The sequence below is a fragment of the Martes martes genome, assembly GCF_963455335.1.
Source record: "Martes martes genome assembly, chromosome: 7".
NCBI classification, from domain to species: Eukaryota; Metazoa; Chordata; class Mammalia; order Carnivora; family Mustelidae; genus Martes; species Martes martes.
Window position 1 is genome coordinate 98,512,099 of NC_137894.1, and position 20,660 is coordinate 98,532,758.

Below are 20,660 nucleotides of genomic sequence, written 5' to 3' on the forward strand. Positions count from 1 at the left end.
ATACAAATCATGGCAGAAAGAAGTTAAGCAAAATAACCTCCTAATGAAATATAAATCACTATCTTGGCTTTTGTCATTGTGCATGATGGAAAAGTAACCAATTTGAGTTTATCCTAAAATCCGGGGTCATTTGGAAAGCTTAGTGATAGAATTTAATTTGTTTTCTAGAAAGGAAAACAAGGCTACAAAATGGGATGACAGTGCCTTCCTTCCTGGGTCATTAAGAGGAGTAAGTAAGAAAACCACACAAAATGTCTGTCATGAGGCTCTGCACATAATTAGTGCTTAGTAAATGCAATTTGTCTTCAAGGAGATAGAAAAGTATAATCCCAAAGAATACAAATGGCTGGATTTAAATTTCCAGAAGAGGAGTTATGCCAAATCTATTATGAATTACATATTTTATTACCCTTAAGCTTACAATTACAAGACAAGTTTGAGGAAGACAAAGATTCTATTGACTAGGAAAATAACTTTCTTCTTCAGAGATACATACTGAAGCATCTAGTAGTTAGTATGAGCATGATGTTGGTAATTTCCTTTAAAATTCTTAAGCCAAAAAAAAAAAATGATGAATATTGTCAAAATGTCAACAACTTCTAAATCTAAATGATGAGCTTTTGGGTGTTCATTTAGCTATTCCCTCTAGTCTTCTGTGTATTTTTGAAAACTTAAATACTGGAAAGTAAAAATAGAAGATTAAATTAATCTTCTATTGGAGATTATTGGAGGTAGAGAAGAAGGCCTTTCCAAGAATAACAAAGATCTGAAATCATGAAAGAGCAGTAACTTTGCCAACCCTAATTTTACAGCTTATAGGTGGTAAGTAATTTATTTTTAAATTTTATTTATTTACTTGACAGAGAGAGAGAGACACAATGAGAGAGGGAACACAAGCAAGAGGCAGGGAGGTGGGGGAGAAGCAACGCTTCCCGCCAAGCAGGGAGCCCGATGTGAGGTTGGATCCCAGTATTCTGGGATCATGACCTGAGCTGAAGGCAGATGCTCAACCCACTGAGCCCCCAGGCACCCCGGTAAGTTATTTTAAAGAGGAACATCTGGACAAAAATATTCACACTGTAAGAGGATTAATTTCCTCACTATATTTATTCTTATTTATAGGAGCTCTTTGGAGCTCTTCTTATTTATAGGAGCTCTTTGGATAGCAAAGGACAGACAGAGAAGTCACAAAGATGGAAAAATAGCTATTACACATAAGAAAAGGTGTTTGGTTTCACTAGTAAAGAAATGAGAGTGAGAGTATGAACATTTGACACCGACCAGAGTCACAAATATTGAAAAGAAAAGAAGCTGCCAATCACAGTTCTCTCTTACTGGTGAGGACATAAATTGGACATTTCTGGAGGGCAGTGTGTTCATGTCCACCAAAATGTTCTACTGCGTATAGCTTTTCTGAGCAATTCTACTTTCAAGAAATTATCTTTCGTGAAAATGAGAATCTGAAAATTTTATCCTTAAAATGATAAACATCTTCCTGAATGATACCTATAAGACACTGATAAATGGGAAAATGTCACATGGATAGTGAAAGAATCATATTGGTTTTAAAAAGTTTTTGCAGAGGGATGCCTGGGTGGCTCAGTGGATTAAGCCACTGCCTTCGGATCAGGTCATGATCCCAGGGTCCTGGGATCGAGTCCCACGTGGCTCTCGTTGCTCAGCGGGGAGCCTGTTTCTCCCTCTGCCTGCTCTGACTGCCGCTCCCCCTGCTTGTGATCTCTCTCTGACAAATAAATAAATAAAATCTTTAAAAAAAAAAAAGTTTTTGCAGAATGCTAAAGTCCTAGAAAGGCTATCAATACTGGCTATCACGTGAAGTAGTGATAGCGGGTAATGTGTGTTTTTATTTCACATTATTCGGCCTTGTTTGTGCTTTCTTTTTTATGTTAAGTTATATGAAGGAAAAATACCTCTGTCAGTCCCACGTCTTCTGTCCTCATCAAGCCACTCTGAGGTTTCTAGGAAGCATGAAAGATACAAACGAGGGCAGGCACAGAGGAAGGTCAATGGGAGCGCTGTGAGGATGCACGCGCAGGCCAGTGCGTGCGTGCGTGCGTGCACGGGTGCGCATGCGCACGCGTGTGTGCGTTAGTGCCCTGGGGTCTTTATCACTGTGGTTGGGGAGCACAGCTGCCTTTTCCTACAGGCTGCTTGGCCCCCTGTACCGTAAGTACAGTTGGCACTCATTCCAGTGCTCCGAAACCGTTGATCCTTTCATCTGTTGACCCTCCCAGAATGCGGGCTGCTAGTGTGCGCGGCCTGTGCCTCAGACATCTTTGTATTTCAAGTGCTGGGCCCACAGTGATCAAGAGCGTCGGAGGTGTAGAGAATCTGGGGGCTCCAGAGTGGGACAGGAAGGTGGAACCGGAGGAGAGAAAGCAAGGAGCTGTTTTCTCACGTCTCGACTAAAAGGCAGCCTGGACAGAGACGTAAAGATGCCCAAGGTGGGTCCTAAGACTGGGAAACAAGACCAGGCTTCCCGCACAAAAGAAGTAGTTCAGGACTCCAGGCTTGTGCTTAAATTTTTGCCACTGAGTAACTTCCAGGTGACAGGCAACTTAACTTCCCTAAGCTCATTTGTCAAACTGAGAAAGCAGCAGAACTTACCTCTTAGGATTCTTAGGAGTTTTAACTAAGGTAACTTCTGGAAAGTGTTTTACAGTGTGGGGCAAATAGTAAGCTCTCAATAAATGTCAGCTCTACATAACCATATTTGGTGGTGGGGCCCGCTCCCTGGCAGCTGAGCAAAGCAGATGGCATGCAAAAGTGTCAGGTCTTCCAGTGCCCAGGAATAATGTAATGGAAGGGAGAAGCCATTAAGCAAGGCTAAGTAACTGATGTATTCTGCCTGGCTCCTAGACCAGGATTTGGGAGAGGAATAAAAGCAAAGATTTTTTTTTTCACAAGCTCTGAAATTAATATCAACCGGTGCTAACCCAGATATGGTGGCTCTGTGGACTGACGAACAGCAAAAGGGGCTTATTATTATGCTAGCAGAGTAAGCCTCTGATGGGTCTCAGGAATGTGCTGGCTACCTCATGGGAAACCAACCGGCATGGTTTGAGTTAATGAAGTCAATACAGAAACCCTGAGACCTCTAACTGCTACCCATGTGTCTGGTTTTCCCTTTTCCCCAAATTACACTATTCTTGATTTAGCTTTTAACATATATCTGTCCAAAAGACTATAAATCACAACATCTCCTCCTTGTGAGATGATTAACCTGGAAAAATCTCACTCCGGGCAGTTATGTTACTGGACATTTTTATGTGGCTCCAAGAGCAATGTTTTTCATAGCAAGCCTCAGTGGCTGTGCAAACACATACACACTGTTCGGTTTCCGGTATCTATGCCCAATAGGGCAGGAAGAATAAAAGGTCTTTTATATTTTGGTGAATTTGCTCCTCCCAGGGTCTAATCTAGTGTCTGGTTTTGACCTGATGCCTCCCTTAGAAGCCACCAAGATATTATTCAATGGTCTTATAGCCACTCGAGTTTGGGTAGCTCCAAAGGGTCATGACAGGGAAAGGCTTACTTACTGGTAGAGATTTTTCACAGACTGTTCAGTGCTGGTCAGGCTGAAATAGGGTCCCTCTCTCTTCAGGTCATCGACCTCCCCTCGGCAGAAGCCCACCCGGGCGGGAAGCTCAAGCTGGACGTTGTAAGACTCTTTGGGGCGAGTTCCAAAGAACTGAAGGCCATTGGCAGGGTAAAGAAAGAGGGCGTAGGTATCAGACTCATCAGATGCCAAAACTGCCTGGAAAGTGTTCAGCTATGAAAAACAAAAAATAGGAAATATTCTTAATAAAACAAACAGGAAAAGAAAAACAAAACAGAATGCAGGCAAAGCATCATTAAAGTACAAGGGTCTTCCCCCTTCTTAGGATTCCTCCAAATTGCTTTTTTGTTTTTTTTAAGATTTTATTTATTTGACAGACAGAGATCACAAGTAGGCAGAGAGGCAGGCAGAGAGAGAGAAAGGGAAGCAGGCTCCCCACTGAGCAGAGAGCCCGACGTGGGACTCGATCCCAGGACCCTGGGATCATGACCTGAGCCAAAAGCAGAGGCTTTAACCCACTGAGCCACCCAGGCACCCCCAAATTGCTTTTATACATTATATTCTTTTCAGTTTCTTCTCCAAGCTATAATTGTGGAAGCTATATTATTATCATAATCCTCTTTTATCATTTAGGTTAATACTTAAAAGATGCATAGGTAAGAACCACAGGTTATAGAAATAATGTTTTTAAGGTTTAAAATTTCTCTCATTCAAACCTCTTTAAGAGCTAAGAGTCAGTACCAAAATTAACCGGTATATACCCACCACCGCTGCCCTAGTTTACTACACTGGGCCTCATGTGGCTCATTCATTCATTCATTCATTCATTCACCTTTTTACTGAACCCCTATTATGGGCAGGCACGGTGTTAGCCATTGGCTGATCAAAAGGCCTCCTCACTGTTTGCACAGCCTCACTCTTCTCTTGCATCTGCCTTTTCACACCAGCACCTGAGTTACTGACCCTCCTTTCATAGACCAGGAAACAAGACATGGGGGATTCCAGATCTGTCTACGGTCAGGTTGCTAGTACGCGGTAGCAGGCCAGCCGGCTCCAGAGTCCTTGCCCAGCACCGCTAGGCCACCCCAGCTACTTCTTAGCATCCCATTCAAGGTGGTTTATAACTGCCCCAGATGCTTTCCCCAGGTTTAGATCCCCTGCATCCTCATCAGACTATGTCACATGCCCACTCTGTGCCATGTACTTTAATGCTTCTGTATTTTTGCTCATGTTTCCCTGTGCCGGGCCCTCCTAACCTTCTAATGCTGCCCTTCTGAGGTTTTCTGCGATGATTCCCTGTAGATTTATATCTGTTCTCTGACCATCTATTACACCTGGTGTTTCTAGTTACCATTCTGGTTACCATTCACCTCATTTTGCCTGGTTAACTGTTTGGAAACTCCACTAATTAATAATTCACTTGCACCTTAATTCAGCCAAGTGCCTACTAAGCTAGACATTATGCTTGGTGCTGAAGGAAAAGGGAGCAAAGGAAGGGAGACTCTGCCCGGGGCAGTCTCACACTTAGACAGGAACAGCCATGGCTGGAATTCAGGAGAGTTACTGGAGAAGATAGTAGAGGCCAGAGGAAGGTGTGTGAGACGTCAGGCTTGGGCTGGGGAGGCGTCACAGAGGCGGCCTGTGAACATTCATAAACACAGGAGGAGCCAAAGCAGGCCAGAGTGGGAGACCAGGAGTCTGAATTAGCTGCAAACTCAGCACCCAGGCCCTTGTAAAATCACTCCTTGAAGTTCAATTTACTCTTGTATTTTAGCCAGACACTTTTGCCTTTACCTACCTAATGCTATCTCCACCCACACCTTCACATGATCTGTTAGTGGTAACTTCTTGTCTTAAAAAGGTATTATATTTAGGACTCTGAGAACTCTTCTCTCTTGCTAAGTCCCCCTCTTTTTTTAATTTTTAAAAAATTTTTAAGTCCTCCTCTTTTTACAATTTGGTAGGGAACTGGAAGGTATTTATAAATGCCACTGCTTCCTAAATAATGTGACTCTTAGAAATGTTATTTACTGGTAAAGGTTATTATTTCTCCATTTTGCTAGGCAGACAAAAGTGGCTCAGAGAAGAACATCATATCTTACTAAATAAAATAGCAAACAACAGGAGGGTATCCTGCATTTTGTTCTGTCCTGGACCCTTCCCCATATGGTGCTCAGAATCATTCAATGTTTTCTATTCCTTTCAATGTTGAATTTGAAAGTATAGTTTTGACACTTTGCTGATAGGACAAACCAATTCAGGTGTTTAAACACTTTTAAAGAAAAAAAGAAGCATACAACCTTTCTTTTTATTCTCTAACATAGACACTTGCCTTATTTTGCTTTCTTTTTTTCTTTTTTTAAAGACTCTCTACACCCAGTATGTAGAGTAATCTCTACTCTACACCCAACATGGGACTCAGATGTACAACCCTGAGATCAAAAATCTCGTGCTCGGGGCGCCTGGGTGGCTCAGTGGGTTAAAGCCTCTGCCTTCGGCTCAGGTCACGATCCCAGGATACTGGGATCAAGCCCCACATCGGGCTTTCTGCTCAGCAGGGAGTCTGCTTCCCCCCCTCTCTCTGCCTGCCCCTCTGCCTACTTGTGATCTCTCTGTCAAATAAATAAATAAAATCTTAAAAAAAAAAAAAAAAATCTCGTGCTCTACTGGCTAAGCCAGCCAGGCACCCCTACTTACTTTAAGCTCACACACTCAAAGATGGCAGAGGTGGGGGGCTGGTATGTTTGTTATTTTTGCAGTTGTTGATTGTTTCATCGGCAAATCTTGACTATTCCAGAAACAAAAGGCAAAGGATGCTTTCTAGAATTTCTCAAAGCTGGGAAACCATAACTTCTGCCAAATGTAAACAAAGCCTGTTCTGTATCATGTCCATACCTAATATAGACCACCTCATCGATTAATGTTGATTCCCTAACCGCAGAGTACTCCTTTGGTCAGAATCAACAAAATTCAGCTAGGGAAAGGATAGTACTTGAAGACAGAGAAAGGACCTGTTGTAACAAGCTAAGCTTTCAAAGCTCCTGGCATTGATTACTTAAAACAAATGTAAGATAGGAAGAATTCTGGTTCTAAGTTTAGAGAAATTCTGTTAAGATAAGGAGGGGGGGTCCCACAGATTGTGAGGAAACTGAAGAGGATGGGGGAGGAGGGGAGGGAGAAAATAAACAGAACTATGAAAGGGAGGGTCTGGCTTTTACTGTGGAGTCTGGGACTTTAGCGCTTTATTCATTCTGTCAGTCAGTCAGTAAATCCATTTTGATGAAAATTTATTCAGTGCCTTTTATATGCCATCCCTGAGCCAAGCACTTACACAGGTGGCAAGCCTTTATTTAATTTACTTGTCTCCACTGAAATAGGCAAAAAAGAAGATTTTAGATAGAATTTATGATCCCCAAAGTACAGGCCAAAAGAGTTTGGCTGTTTAAAAACCACCCACACACCAAATGATCACTGTTAAAGTTCTCTCTCTTGGCTCTACAAAATTCTACATCTAACCGCTAAAGAGCACACTTCACAAAGTCCCCAAGTACTCCTCCTCCCAGAGCACTCCTCGACTAGCTTCCAGACCGGAAAGGTCTTCACATTCCTGGAGACGAGAGCGCATTTGCAAGAACCGCACATGCTCTGTCTCTGAAGATAAACCCTCAGATGGGTTGCCAAACCCCACAAAAGGGTCACCGGTTCCCAACTTCCTCGGGGAGAGGGGCCTCCATGGAAAGAAGAATAGGACAGAGGATCAGGGCCAGTGGCTGCCTGGCTTCAGGGTTTCTGCCATCCTGTTATCTGAAAGAGAGAAAAGCCAGAGTTGTTAGCAGAAACCAGGCTGGCTCTGACTCTCCCTTTCAGGTATGGGACATCACCAAGCAATGTTGCCTTGACACATGGCAGAGCCAGGCTGATGGATACAAAACATACCCCTCTAGAAGCTTCTAAATTTGCAATTCATTTAATTAATCGCAGCCATCTGGCGAAGCAACAGAACAGTACCAGCCTCGTCCCAAACAGGTTGGCCTATAGTGGCTTACAAAAGTTACAATGAAAATGAAGAAGTAGGGTGACTCCTATAGGAGTTCTCTTTCCTGTCTTCCTTGGGGTCATGTGCTCTCCACAGTGGTGGCATCACTGACTTCTGGTCTCCAGGGTTTGGGGTGAGCACTAACCTCCACTCCTTAATATACTTCTCCATCTCCCAGCACCTGTAGGTCACTGTCACAGGCATGTGTTCCTCTCATTCATCTGTATGCCTTAAACCCTACAGATCCTGCCCCAAATCCAAAGATCTATGCTCTAGTCTCTAATGTGACATCCTTCCTGATACTTGGGGTTTAGCAAAACTTAAGCATTTCATTAACCAATTTCCAAATATGTCTCTATGCGGTACCTCTTCGGAGCTCTATTTTAGCCTCAGGTTAAATGTTTTCAGATAGACTCCAGACCTCCCCTCTTCTGGACTTGAGCTCCAGAAATCCAAAAGTCACAACAAAGTCCTTCTTTCACCTCTCATTCTCTCTGTGGGTTCACCCCCCTCCATCAACAACAATCATCCTTTGAAACAAGCCAACACACTTTAGTCCCCACATTGAGGCCTCTGATGGACAACCTTCCACTCATGTCGTGTGACTAGCTCCACGACTCCCCTCATCCCTGTCTCCTGCCTCAGCTCTCTCAGCCGGCTCCCAGGACAAGGCCTTGCCCAGAACAGTTTCTCCTGCCGCCTCATTCTCAGGACCCATTCTTTCAGCTCTTTCCGCTCAACTTAAATTCCAGGTCAACAAAACATCCCCCATATCACACAGATTTGTGTGGCCCAGTTCCCCACAACTCCCGTCCATCAAACAACAACAAAACAATTCTCTCCGTCCCCCCAAAACCACAGCTGAAGTAAACACGAGTCCTCTTTATGTCTCTGTCAACAAGTTCTTTGAAGATCAGTACCATGACTTCTTTGCCCCGTAAGGTACCTATGACAGTTGAGGACTCTCAGATTAACTGAACTGATAAACACAATTTGTTCCTTTTTTTTTTTTTTTTAAGAGAGTGAGTGCACCGCCCCCCTCCCTTTCCTGGACAAGCCAGGGGGAGGGAGAGAATCTTAAGCACTTAAGCAGGCTCCACACCCAAGGCGCCCAACAGGGCAGATCTCATGACCCTGAGACCAGGACCTGAGCTGAAATCAAGAGTCGGACACAACCAACTCAGCCACCGAGTGCCCCATATTTCTTCACTCTTGTTAATCTGTGGTTACACTTTGCCATTCCTGCAACATCAGATAAAACACCCGGTCATACCCACCATGAATATCCATGGAGAGAAAGGGCAACACGTGAAATAGTTTTAAATGGTTTAAAGATGCCATTCCTCTGACATGTTCAAGTTTCCAGTAACTTTGCAACGTAGGGTTAGTGTGTCAAGGTTTAAGAAAGCCACATAGAACTCACACAGCCCTCAGGCAAGGCAGATTACTGTTTGCCAAAATCTATCTCCAAAGAACTATTAAAATAAGAACTCAAATCACAGGGCTCTTTCAAGTATTCAGAAGAACCTTCAATGTGGGTAATTGAAAAAACATCCTCTCTCCAAACAGAACCCTTATCTCCTTTCAAAACGAAACAAATTCTGAAGCCAACCCAGCATATGGCAATGTCTGAAGAAGGATTTTAACTAGAAAAGTAAGAGAGATGGAATCTACAAATCTTTCTGTACTTCTCACCCAAAAGAGAGAGAAGCTGCAGTTCCAAAAACCTAGTATTTAAAAAGAGTCTTTATGCAAAGGCCTTACATCACAGGGTCCTTACAAGGTAGAGAAATTTAAAAAGCAGAATCTGCTCCTATCAAGCCAACATAGAGGAGCACAGATTGGCTGAACATCCACACCCACTAGGTCTAAAAGAATAGAATGACTACTTTAAAATATCACCCTACTTAAAAATGCCACCATAGTTAATTCTGATAACAATCCTGTAAGGTAGGCATTGCTTCCCCATTTTGCAGGTTAGGAAATAAGAATGAGGCTGTCATTGCTTCCAAAGTCTCCAGATAACCTTTCATAATGCACATCTTCTTTCAAAATGTTTTTATATTGTCATGGTCTTCACAACCACCCTGAAAGTTGGGTGAAAGAGTGGTATTCCCGTGTTACACATGAAATTGAAACAATAATTGACAAAGTCATCTTGTCTATATAATTTTTGGTTTCAAATAAGCTGTGAAAAAAATGGAATCTTAAAGCTCTGGTGTGATTTCACCATCCCAGCACTTCTGTGCAACTCTTCATCTCCAATTCATCTCACTCAACTCAACTTCATCATTATTCTGTTGAAAAAGTGAGACAGATGCAGCTGAATTCTCTTCAAAGCACTGGAATACTAATTTGGAAGTAATAAGGTATCAGCAGCATCCTTGGCAGCCAGTTCCATTGTAAGTTCATTCTTCCTTTGAATGAAATATGATTCCAAGTACTCTTCTGGTACTAAGAGCAAATCAAGCTTTATTTATTGCAAGTCTTTGGGAAAAGCACAATTATTGTGTCCACCTACATCACTTGAGCCAAGGAAAGGGATCTTGCATGAAAAATCTGGGTTAAAGGTGTCTGGGTGTCTCAGTTGGTTAAGTGACTGCCTTTGGCTCAGGTCATGATCCTGGAGTTCCAGGATTGAGTCCCACATTGGGCTCCCTGCTCAGCAGAAGTCTGCTTCTCCCTTTGACCCTCCTCCCTGTCATGCTCTCTCTCTCACTCTCTCTCAAGTAAATAAATCTTTTTTTTTTTTTTAATCTGGGTTAAAAGCAATAGAAAACAAAAAACTGGGGCACCTGCCTGGCTCAGATGGTAGAGCATGTGACTCTTGATCTTGGGGTTGTGAGTTCAAGCCCCACATTGGGTGTAGAGATTACTTAAAAATAAAGGCAATTAAAAAAAAGTAAGAATCAAGAAATGTGTACTCTAGGGGCACCTGGGTGGCTCAGTGGGTTAAGCCTCTGCCTTTGGCTCAGGTCATGATCTCAGGGTCCTGGGATCGAGCCTCACATCGGACTCTCTGCTCAGTGGGGAGCCTGCTTCCTTCTCTCTCTCTGCCTGCCTCTCTGCCTACTTGTGATCTCTCTCTCTCTGTCAAATAAACAAATAAAATCTTAAAAAAAAAAATGTGTACTCTAAACATGCCTTTGCCTCACTAAGAGCAGAATTCTCAACAATTGCATTGTATTCTGTTTGCCATTATCTGTGAAATGCAAACAATAATCTTTGTTGTACTTATAGGATTGTAGGAAGTCAATATGATGAAATAATTGTTTTAAGAATTAACTAGATAGCTTGAATAAACAACATATATAATAATTGTCTTAGTAGTCTTTCCTTTGAGCCCTTACCTTCTCAATAAAGACAAAAAGAACTCCGCCGGGGGTGGGGGTGGGGGGAGTGGGGGAAGGATTCAATCCCTTGCTTAAAATCCTTCAAAACCTACCCACTGTCAAAGAAAAATTCCAGACTCCCATCAGAGCATGCTCTGTCCCAGCCCCATGGCTTTTTCATCCTCGTGTCTGACCACCCTTCTTGTTCAGTAATAATGCACCACACGTAAGGCCCAAAACACATTATACTTTACAGCACATGGGTGATCCATCACATGCTATTTCTTCTGAGACTGGTTCACTATGTTCAACTCAGATTCAAAACTACTTCCTCATTAAAACTTTCCCAGATTGGGTCCCCAAAGTTAGTCTTTTTAAAATTATTATTAATAACATATAATGTATTATTTGTTTCAGAGGTACAGGTCTGTGATTCATCAGTCTTACACAATTCAGAGCACTCCCCATAGCACACACCCTCCCCAGTGTCCAAGATACTGCTACACTTAACATGATCAACGTCCCCACTAAACTATGAGTTCCTTGGGAGCGAAGAGTATTTCCTTTCACTGTGTCTATACCAGTTCTGAACTATAGTAAGTGTGCAAAAACAGTTTACTGGATGAATAAATCTTAATTACATTTAAATATAAATTGCTTATAACACACATTTATATGCATATGCCACATATATGTTTACCAAAAAAAAAAGATTGGCAGAAAACACAATAAAGTATTCGCAGTGGTAACCTCTGGTTAGTGGAGTTACAAATAATGTTTATAATTTTCTTTTTTTATATTTTATATTTTATGTTTATATTTTCTTATTTTCTAAGATTTTTATTATTAGGTATGTTCTATTGAATTTTACTTTTTAAGATTTATTTTAGAGAGGGAGCGCACAAGTGGGGGGAGGGGCAGAGGGAGAGAGAGAAAAAGAGGAAGCAGACTCCCTGCTCAGCAGGGAACCTGAAGATAGGCTTGACCCCAGGACCCTGAGATCATGATCTCAGGTGAAATCAAGAGTTGGTTGCTCAACCACTGAGCCACCCAGGTGCCCCTCTAATTTTAAATAAGTGTTTTAAACTTATATATAAAATGAATGAATGGGTGAATATGAATGAATGCAACATAATGATAAGGAGCCTTATCTTATTCATTTTCTCCAACCCTCCACCTAGCCCAATGCCCTGCACAAAGGAAGTGCCCAATATATTTGTTCGAATTGACTGTATTCTGTTGAATTGAATAACTGAAATGTCAAACTCACATCTGTAAAAAAAAAAAAAAACCTAAATAAAACTAAATGTCTGACAAAAAAATGAATGTCAAATAAAAATCACAAATTGAAATATCTTGTATTTCTAGATCTTCTTAGAATAGCCTTTTAGGGATATTTTTCTTACAGAACACAAAACAGGAATGGCCACCATCTTGAACTACTCAGTGAGAGCGGGCAAGCTGCATAATCTTTCAGGGAGGATATGTGCCATCTTCCTATAGCTAAGAAATACTAAGATGAGTTAAAATAGAAATAAACTGTAAGAGTTTCAGCCCTTCAAGTATGACATTTTAGATTCAGATCTTATTTCACAGGAGGAAGCCCTTACCTATGCCAGGAATGAGGCAGTTCACCATTTGCCAAGCCACCCTGGTCCCACCTGACGTCCATTGGAGTACTTTCAATGTTGCTGCCCAGGGGCACCTGGCTGGCTCAGTGGATTAAAGCCTCTGCCTTCACTCAGGTCATGATCCCAGGACCCTGGAATCAAGTCCAGCCTCGGGCTCTCTGCTCAGCAGGGAGCCTGCTTCCTCCTCTCTCTCTACCTACTTGTGATCTCTGTCGGTCAAATAAATAAATAAAATCTTTAAAAAAAGAAAAATGTTGCTGCCCAGCCTAAAGACTGGGAGCTTGGATTGTTTTACTTTCTCAGGTAGACTGTAAAAGAAATGGAGGACAGTCCCCTGTAAACCAGGGAGCATGTAAACTGATGTCTGTAGGGCAATTTGGCAGAAGCTATCAAGAACTGGATCCTCTCTGGCCCACAAGTTCCACTTCCTGGAATATCAAGTAAGGACATGTGGAAAAATTAACTTAAAAAAAAAAGCACTTCACAAAACTATAATGATGAAAAATTGGAAATAACCTTAATGATCACTGGACATATGGTAAATTCACTGGGTGGAATATTATGCAGATACTATAAATGCTGTTGTAGAAACATATTTAGTGACAATGAAACATACAATATACTATTGAGTGAAAAAACAGTTTACAAAACAGTATGTGCAGTGTGAACCCATTAATGTTAATAGACAGTGACAGATAAATACAGACATTAATAGGAAGAAAAAACTTCTGGAAGATACAAATGAAAATGTTTAACTGATTATCTTTGAGTGGTAGGAAAATGAGTGGTTGTTCTTTTTTAAATTGCCTGTATTTGCTCATGTTTTTCCTTCAACGAACATATAATTAGAAATAATTCTTATATACTTAGAGGTGATTCTAAAAATAAACAACCCAACAGTGAACTGCCTTGTGTTCTGAGGGCCTTCCACAACTGCACTGGGGCCCTCATACCCTTACTAGAAGTAGCCACCTCTCAGATCCTTAGAGGACGCCTGGAGAAAACAGCCTTCACTTCCAAGCCACTTCAGCCCTGGTGCCACCAAAGGATACATCAGGCTCAGCACAAGAGCGGACTCAAAAGAAATTCCAAGCCAGTTCCTGGGTTCCAGCCCAGAATTCAAACCCATCCCTCCACCGGCGCTCGGCGGCCAAGCATCCCTGGTCAGTTACCTCTCCTGAGGGCGGCACCCGGCTGCTGGCCTCCTCGTAGGCGCCCACCTGCTCCCAGGTGGCCAAGAAGGCGTGGGTGGGGGTGAAGTGCGCCGCGGTGCGCGGGAAGCCTGCGCGCACGTAGCGGGCGGCCAGGCCCAGCACGGCCAGGGACGTGTCCTCACGGTACAGGACCTGGCCCCGGCCCCGACTCGTGTCGATGTCCGCCAGGAAGGGGGCAATGGCCGGAAAGTCTGTGGGGAAATCGTCGTCCACGTACTGGGTCTCCCTAGGGAAGTCCTGAGTGGAGATGATACCGTTGGTGCCCACCTGTGGGAGGAGATGGACAAAAGGTGATGGTCGCGTACGCGCCAGGAGGCCATCGGGCGGCCACAAGTCCAAATGTGCTCGCGCCCACCCTGCCTACGCATGGAGAGGAACCGTCGGGAAGGCTTGAAGCTGCCCCTTCCCTCCCCGCTGGGAACGGGACTCCTGATTCAGGGCGACCAGCGCAACTTCGGCCCGCCTGTCGCCCGCCACCTCTACCCCCACAGCTTGGTGCGATGGGTCCAGAGCCCTAAAACTCCTGGTTCACTTATCTTCTCACTTCCCGCACAACGCTGGAGGAAACCTTCGGGTGCCAGGAGGGAACGCACCAGCTCTGCAGCGGTGCACAGCCTGCTCGCGGTCCTTACTGGAAACCCCACTGGCCGCCCCAGCATCCCCACCTCCTTTTCTGCCTGGGACGCTTATGTAGCTGCGAATCTGGGTCTGACTTCTTGCTCTTCCTCTCGAGGTAAAGAAAAGCAAGTCAGACAGCAGCATCGCTGCAGAGCCAGGTCCCCACCCCAGGGGCGCTCGGGGACAGCCCGGCGTGCGGACTATTTCTTCCGCTCGGAAGGCAGGGGTTCGGTGAGATCCACACTGCAGTGACCCGTGGGAAGAATCTGCGAGAACTCTACCGGTTCCCTCACCAAGCGGGGGCTGAACTTACGTAGAGGTAGCTGAACTGGGCTTCATAGAAGCGCAGGGGACTCGCCAGCTTCATTGGGGTAGAGCTTTCGTCGTCGCCTTCCTGCAGGAGCTGGTCCCCCCACGATTGACCGTAGGGGAAGAGCTCCTCTGGGTGCAGCGCCCCGGCCCGGGACAGCAGCAGCAGCAGCAGCAGTGGCGGCGGCGGCAGCGATGGCAGCGCCAGTCGCCGGGCGACCCGGTCCCCCCGCATGCTGGCTCGGCTCTTGGGCTGCCCCGCGGCAGAGCGCGTCCCGGCCCGGCCCGCCAGCCCACTAGCTGCGCCGCGCCAGCCTCCAACCTGGATCCCCGCGGGTGCGCGGTCGGGCGGGGACTCCGGGCCCTCCCAACGCGCTGACTGGCTGCGGCGCTCGGCCGGAGACCAATCACCGTCTCGGGGAAAGTTCGACAGCCACGGCCACATCTGGTTTTTGTTAGTTTTCTAAGGCAGCGGTCGCCTGAGCGGCGGGGCTGGCGAGGTAGAAGCCTCGGGCCAGGGCTGCCCGGAGTGCTGCTCCGCCTCCGCAATTCGTGAGCGGCCGGGCTCGCTCCCGCCCTCCTGCGGGGACTGCTCCGCGGGGCCCTCGAGCCCCTCCCCCGAGACCAAATGGCCCGCCTAGTCCGAGGGCAGCGGCGCTGCAGGAGAGGACCTCAGCGCCAAGGGGGAACCCCGCAGCGGCGTGTGCAGCTGCTGGCTGGCGTGACGCGCCCCGCCATGCTGGCAGGGCGAGGGTGTGGTGGTGGGGTCCTGGGCGCCCCTCGCACTCGAAGCATTGTTGCAGCCTCAGCTCCCTTGCTCCACCCAGAGACGTCCTGCCACGAAGCGCGCTTTTGTATGAAGCCGGAATGATGGGGGGGTGGGGGAAGTCTAATTCCCAAGTTCCGACCCCCTTCCTAAGGCTACAGCCTGGAAAGACTGGGCTACCCGCCGAAAATGACCACCAGTCTGGGTCTGGGTCAAGAGAGTTCTTTGCTTTGTACCTTTCCTAGGGAAAACGGGACCTGGAAAGACCATGAAACACTCCTGTGTGTGATGGGCTCCGTGTGGAGCATGGAATGAAGTATCCCATTTGGGCACCAAGCGGAAATGGGTGAGGCGCCAGGGTGGGGGTACCTTGCAGGCAGGGAGCTGCCCTTGCAGTGGGCAAGGGGGTGGTAACTTGAGCCGCTCCCTGGGACTGGAAACCAGCTGCTAGATGTGGGGGAACCCCATCCACCACAAACAACCGCTCTGTGAAGCATCAGGAGCCAGACGAGATTTTATTACCACTTTTATTATCAAGAGCTTGAAATTTCCCAGATAGTCTGTTTTCTCTCTCTAGCCCCCATGGGGTCCTTGGAAGCAAAGGTATTTAAAAAGATGGAAAAAAGCAAACCCTTGGAAATGCCTTAAGCGATGTTCAAAAGACAAATTTCTTTTTTGTGGGTGTTTATTCCAGTTATACAAATCCTTCTGGGCCCACAGGCCAAGCCCTGAAAACTTTGAAGATATCAAACTGTGGGAGTCCCAGTATCAGCACAAAGTGGAAAACTGGCCCAAGGCAGTTAGCTTCCTCCCACTGTGAAGAGTTGTATGCTTGTTTTTACCAAAGTGTATTTCTGTTTGTACATATATGTTCTCATTTCTATGGGAGATAGATATTTTCACCATACTTAGGAGGAAAGGAAGGCTCGAAGACATGACATGAAGTGATTTGACCTAGCCAAGGTCACCTAAAGTTACTCTTTGATATAAAATCCTTCACCAGCTTTCTCTAGGTTTTCCAAAACTCTCAACTGAGTTTAATAAAATAAAATAATAAAATAAAAAAAAAAGCTGACATTTATTTGGTGGTAATATAAGCTATCAGCTACTAACATAGGCTACCAGCTGTAGGCTACTGGCTTAAAATGACTCCCAAAGATCCCCATTTTATGGTGTTCATTCCCTTGTATAATCCCCTTCCCTGGAGTGTGGGCTGGCCCAATGACTTTTACCCTACAGAATGTGGCAATGGTGACAAGAAGGCACTTTGCTGATTGGGCTACATCTGTCTTGGTCACAGGCCCTCTGTCACTGACTGATGATGCAAGCTGTTATGCTGGGGAGGCCCACATGTCAAGGAACTGAGGGCAGCCTCTGGCCAATGGCCATCCAGGCACTGAATTCCCCCAGCAACCATGTAAGTGAGCTTGGATATTGATCCTTCTCATGTCTTGAGATAATACCTCATCTCTGGCTAATACTTCATTGCAGCCTCATGGGAGATTCTGAAGCCAAAGACCAGATTCTGGACCTGTGAGAACTTAATAAATGTGTGTTATTTTAAGCTGTTATGGTTTGGGATAATTTCTTACGTAGCAATAGATAAGTGATACAGCTAGATACTGTGCTAAGGAAACCAAGACTTTGAGGAATTAAAAAAAAAAAAAATCAGTTAGTTACATGGGTTGTAAGTACCAGAGCCAGGATTTGAACTCAGTTCTGTCTGATTTCTAAACCTCCACTCTGAAATACTAAGTCATATTGCCACAAGGTCCTCTGCAAGGCTGTTCCAGCCTAGCTCTCTGACTTTAGCTCTAGGCACAGCTACCATTTCAGCTGAGACTTTAGTTCTCAATGTAACCTTCTATTTTATGGCGCAGAACACCTTCCCATGCTAGTTCTTCTACCTGTAATGCTTTTCCTAATCAGTTTCCTCTAGCCAACACTCATTCATCCTTGAACACATGAATAAAAATTCTTCTCTTTCCAGAAGCTTCCCTGGAAGCCACAATCTGATTTAGAATCTCCATGTGCCATGTGCATGCCATGATCATATTGCCAACCCCACTGTATCTCCCGGAGTCCGTGATGCCCCATGTCTCCCTCACCCCTACAGGGACTCTGTCTCACTGGAGGCCTGCCACCGCAATGCTTGCCTGGCTCTTCTGGAGAAACTTAGAGAAGTGTTTGTTGAATGAGTGAAAGCAAGCCAGCAACCCTGGGGCTAAGATCCCTATCTGCGGACACAAATGAAACACCACCTTTCCTTGCTAATCTGACTGGAGTTTTGTAATCCTCTTTACCAGGTAGCAGAGCAGCTCACCTTCCACTGTTTTCCAGCCTTTGTCATTCTCTCATTCATCCATCCAACAGCTATTTCCTGTGTTTACCAAGACAAACACAACTAGGCAAGACAGAAGGAGTATAAAGTGTGACCCCTGAGCTGAAGAAACTCTTGATCTGGTGGCGGAGGGGGGACGAAGCATGAATATGAAAAAGCAGCAACATCACAAGCTTAGCACAGATTTAACAACAGAACAGGTAAGAAGAGCTGTGGCACCCACAGGATGTCACCAGTTTCGAATCTGATGCTGAGCACAACAAAGAAGATCCAAGAGGGCAGGAGCTGAAGTGAGCAGTGCTGGCTCGCTGCTGCTTCAAGTGGCCGAATTCCTCTTGAAATATGAGGCTATAGACACTGGTGCTTGGGCAGACATTCCTTTGAGCTCTTCCTCTAATATTATTTTTAAAAAGAAATGGCATCCAGTGGTTTCTCCTTTAAAATGTCACTCTGTGTCTTCAGGAAAAGAAAAAATCTGTCATAGTAATTTCCCTGGTCAAAGTAAATACTGAAGAAATACTTCTCTTGTATCCAGTCCCAGAGTAGAATTTCCGTGACTTGCCAGACTGGCTGAGGAGGCAGAGGCCCCTTTTGGGTTGGCAGTTATGAGAGGACCTCTGTAGACATCTTAGTCCTCTTGGATTCATCTGCATGGTGGCTCGGAGCATTACGTGAGAGGTAAGATGATTCGGGTGCAGAACTTTTTATCCCAAGCCAGGAATGGTACCAGACCCCCTGCCAACAGACCTCGTCAAGAGTCTTCACAGTTCTATTTGTGTGTGTGTGTGGTTATGTGTCTGTTAGAAATACCGAGACTTCAAGAATGATGGTACTTCCTGTTATTTTAATCAAAAGAATGAAAACACATTTGCTCCACAGTGTGGCAAATAGATGTGGGGATTCAAGACCAAGGTCTATGTATAGCCCTGACTGGTATGTGTGTATGTTTGTATTGGAGGTGGGCTTGGCAGAAAATGTTCTGGTTCTTGTTGCGCACAGTGATTCTTTGCATAACTTTACTATCCATTAAATTCCAGGGTGGGTATCCTAGCATGTAGGAAAAACAAGACTGTGCAAATCAACACATCTCCTCAGACTTGGGCTTAATTGAAATTGTTAGGCCTAAGAAAAACTGTGCACTGTTTAGAAGTTCTGAGTAGTTCTTGGGATAGATTTGGTGGGATCCCTACATTCTAATGACCTCCAGATAGACCCCAAAGACCCCTAAGCTTTCGCTTGAGTTTTTCATTTATATCCCTCCCCAGGCGGGATGACACATCAAACCCACTTCTAGAATTAGATCCTCTACTCAGAATTTCTGAGTTTTCAGTTTTCAGTAGTGGCAGCAAGAGCCTCTCCTTGATTACCATGGCCCGGTCTCTGGTCTCCATCGGCTCTCACCTACTAGCGTTCATGACAGAAACAATAGGGTAGCTCCCCAACCCATATACCCAAACTCCTCCCCTGTGTGAATCCACCACAGATCGAAGGAGAGGAGTGCTCTCTTGGGTTCTCTCACAGCTACAGTCACCATCTGGCTGAGTCCTCGCCAACCCGCTAGCAGTGTGCTGAAAGGCTGGTGACTTCCAGGAGAGCCCTTACCTGGGTGATTCCTGGGGATAGTTGCATCTTTCTCCAGTCTTGCTGCCTTACATGTGGATGTGTTGGTTTGAGCTTGGACAACCGTCTTCTTCAGACCGTAAAGTGACAACTATGAGGACAAAAGCATGGCAAGGCAAAAAGACAGATAGGAGATGAGTGTCTCAGTTGGTGAGTAACTGCCTATCCCCAGACTGTCTGTTCGGTGAGAAAACCAACTTGCGTTGCTGTAAGCCACTGTCACGTGCCCCCGTACCTAATCCTGATACTTGGCTAACTTCTTTCTCTACATCTGTCTCACACACAAATATGACCACCACACGCTCCTGTCTAGGCCCCTTGGGTCGATCCTCCCTGACATGTAGGCTGAACCTTGAGCTGGAAAGACCCTGAGGTTTGGCCTCTGTCTGCCATCTCCTGCCCTTTCCTACCTAGACCTTTAGCAAAACTGAACTATTAGTCGTCCCCCATCCACACAGAGAACTTGACTCCAGTGTGCCCGTTTATGCTGTTCCTTGTCTGGAACCCCCTTCTGATCTCCTGATGATCTCTCACGGCCTCCAGCACTCTATTCAGACGTCACTTCACCTCAGCAGCCTCCCAGAGTTCTGGCAGGCTCTGAGGGATTGGAACACCTGGGCACACTCCCATCTCGGGGCCTCACCATAAATACTGAAGTGGTCTATTTCTATCTGTCCCTTTAACTGGTTAAAAGGGCTTCAGGGCTGGTTTCCATATAATGGCACACTTTAGTCTTCTCTTCTTCTTATGCCCTCTAATGGACTTGGTACATCTATTTCAGATCATTTTTACCAAAAGCCTCAGCACAGAGAAAGAGGCAGGCCTTGATAGGCCTCTAGAATGTGAACTGAGCCTGAAGGCGGGACCATATCTTCCTCATCCTGAACATTCCAGGCTTAGCAGAGTAGCTGGTACAACCTTCTGGGCTGTTTAGTAAACCACTGTTGATTTGAATTGGGAAAGTGTTGTAAAGAGACCTTCCCCAATCAATCAATCAATCAATGGAAATTCTCCTTGACTCCCACACTTTTTCCTGAATAATCTTCTCCCTGATTCTTCACCTATTAGTTATATTCAGGATTGTTGTGGAATAAAAGGAATTAACAGGTGTGGCTTTTATGATGGTAGCCAGGATACCTTCACTACTAATTATATTTGAAGGTATTATGGCTAACGGCCTTATTTTCCTCTAGAAAGAGCGGTGCAGAAAGGC

General features: G+C 45.1%; 1 protein-coding gene across 1 annotated transcript in view; it reads right to left on the reverse strand.

Annotated features, from left to right (window-relative positions):
- The window catches only part of NID2 (nidogen 2), a gene marked incomplete at its 3' end in the record, with an annotated part of 60,279 nt that extends 45,232 nt beyond the window's left edge, over positions 1-15,047 (reverse strand). Inside the window, 3 exon segments of the mRNA XM_080808232.1 lie at positions 3,561-3,793; positions 13,752-14,060; positions 14,725-15,047. Coding sequence (XP_080664358.1) covers positions 3,561-3,793; positions 13,752-14,060; positions 14,725-14,955 — 773 coding nt within the window. The 5' untranslated portion in view covers positions 14,956-15,047.
- Between the last annotated feature and the right edge of the window lie 5,613 nt (positions 15,048-20,660).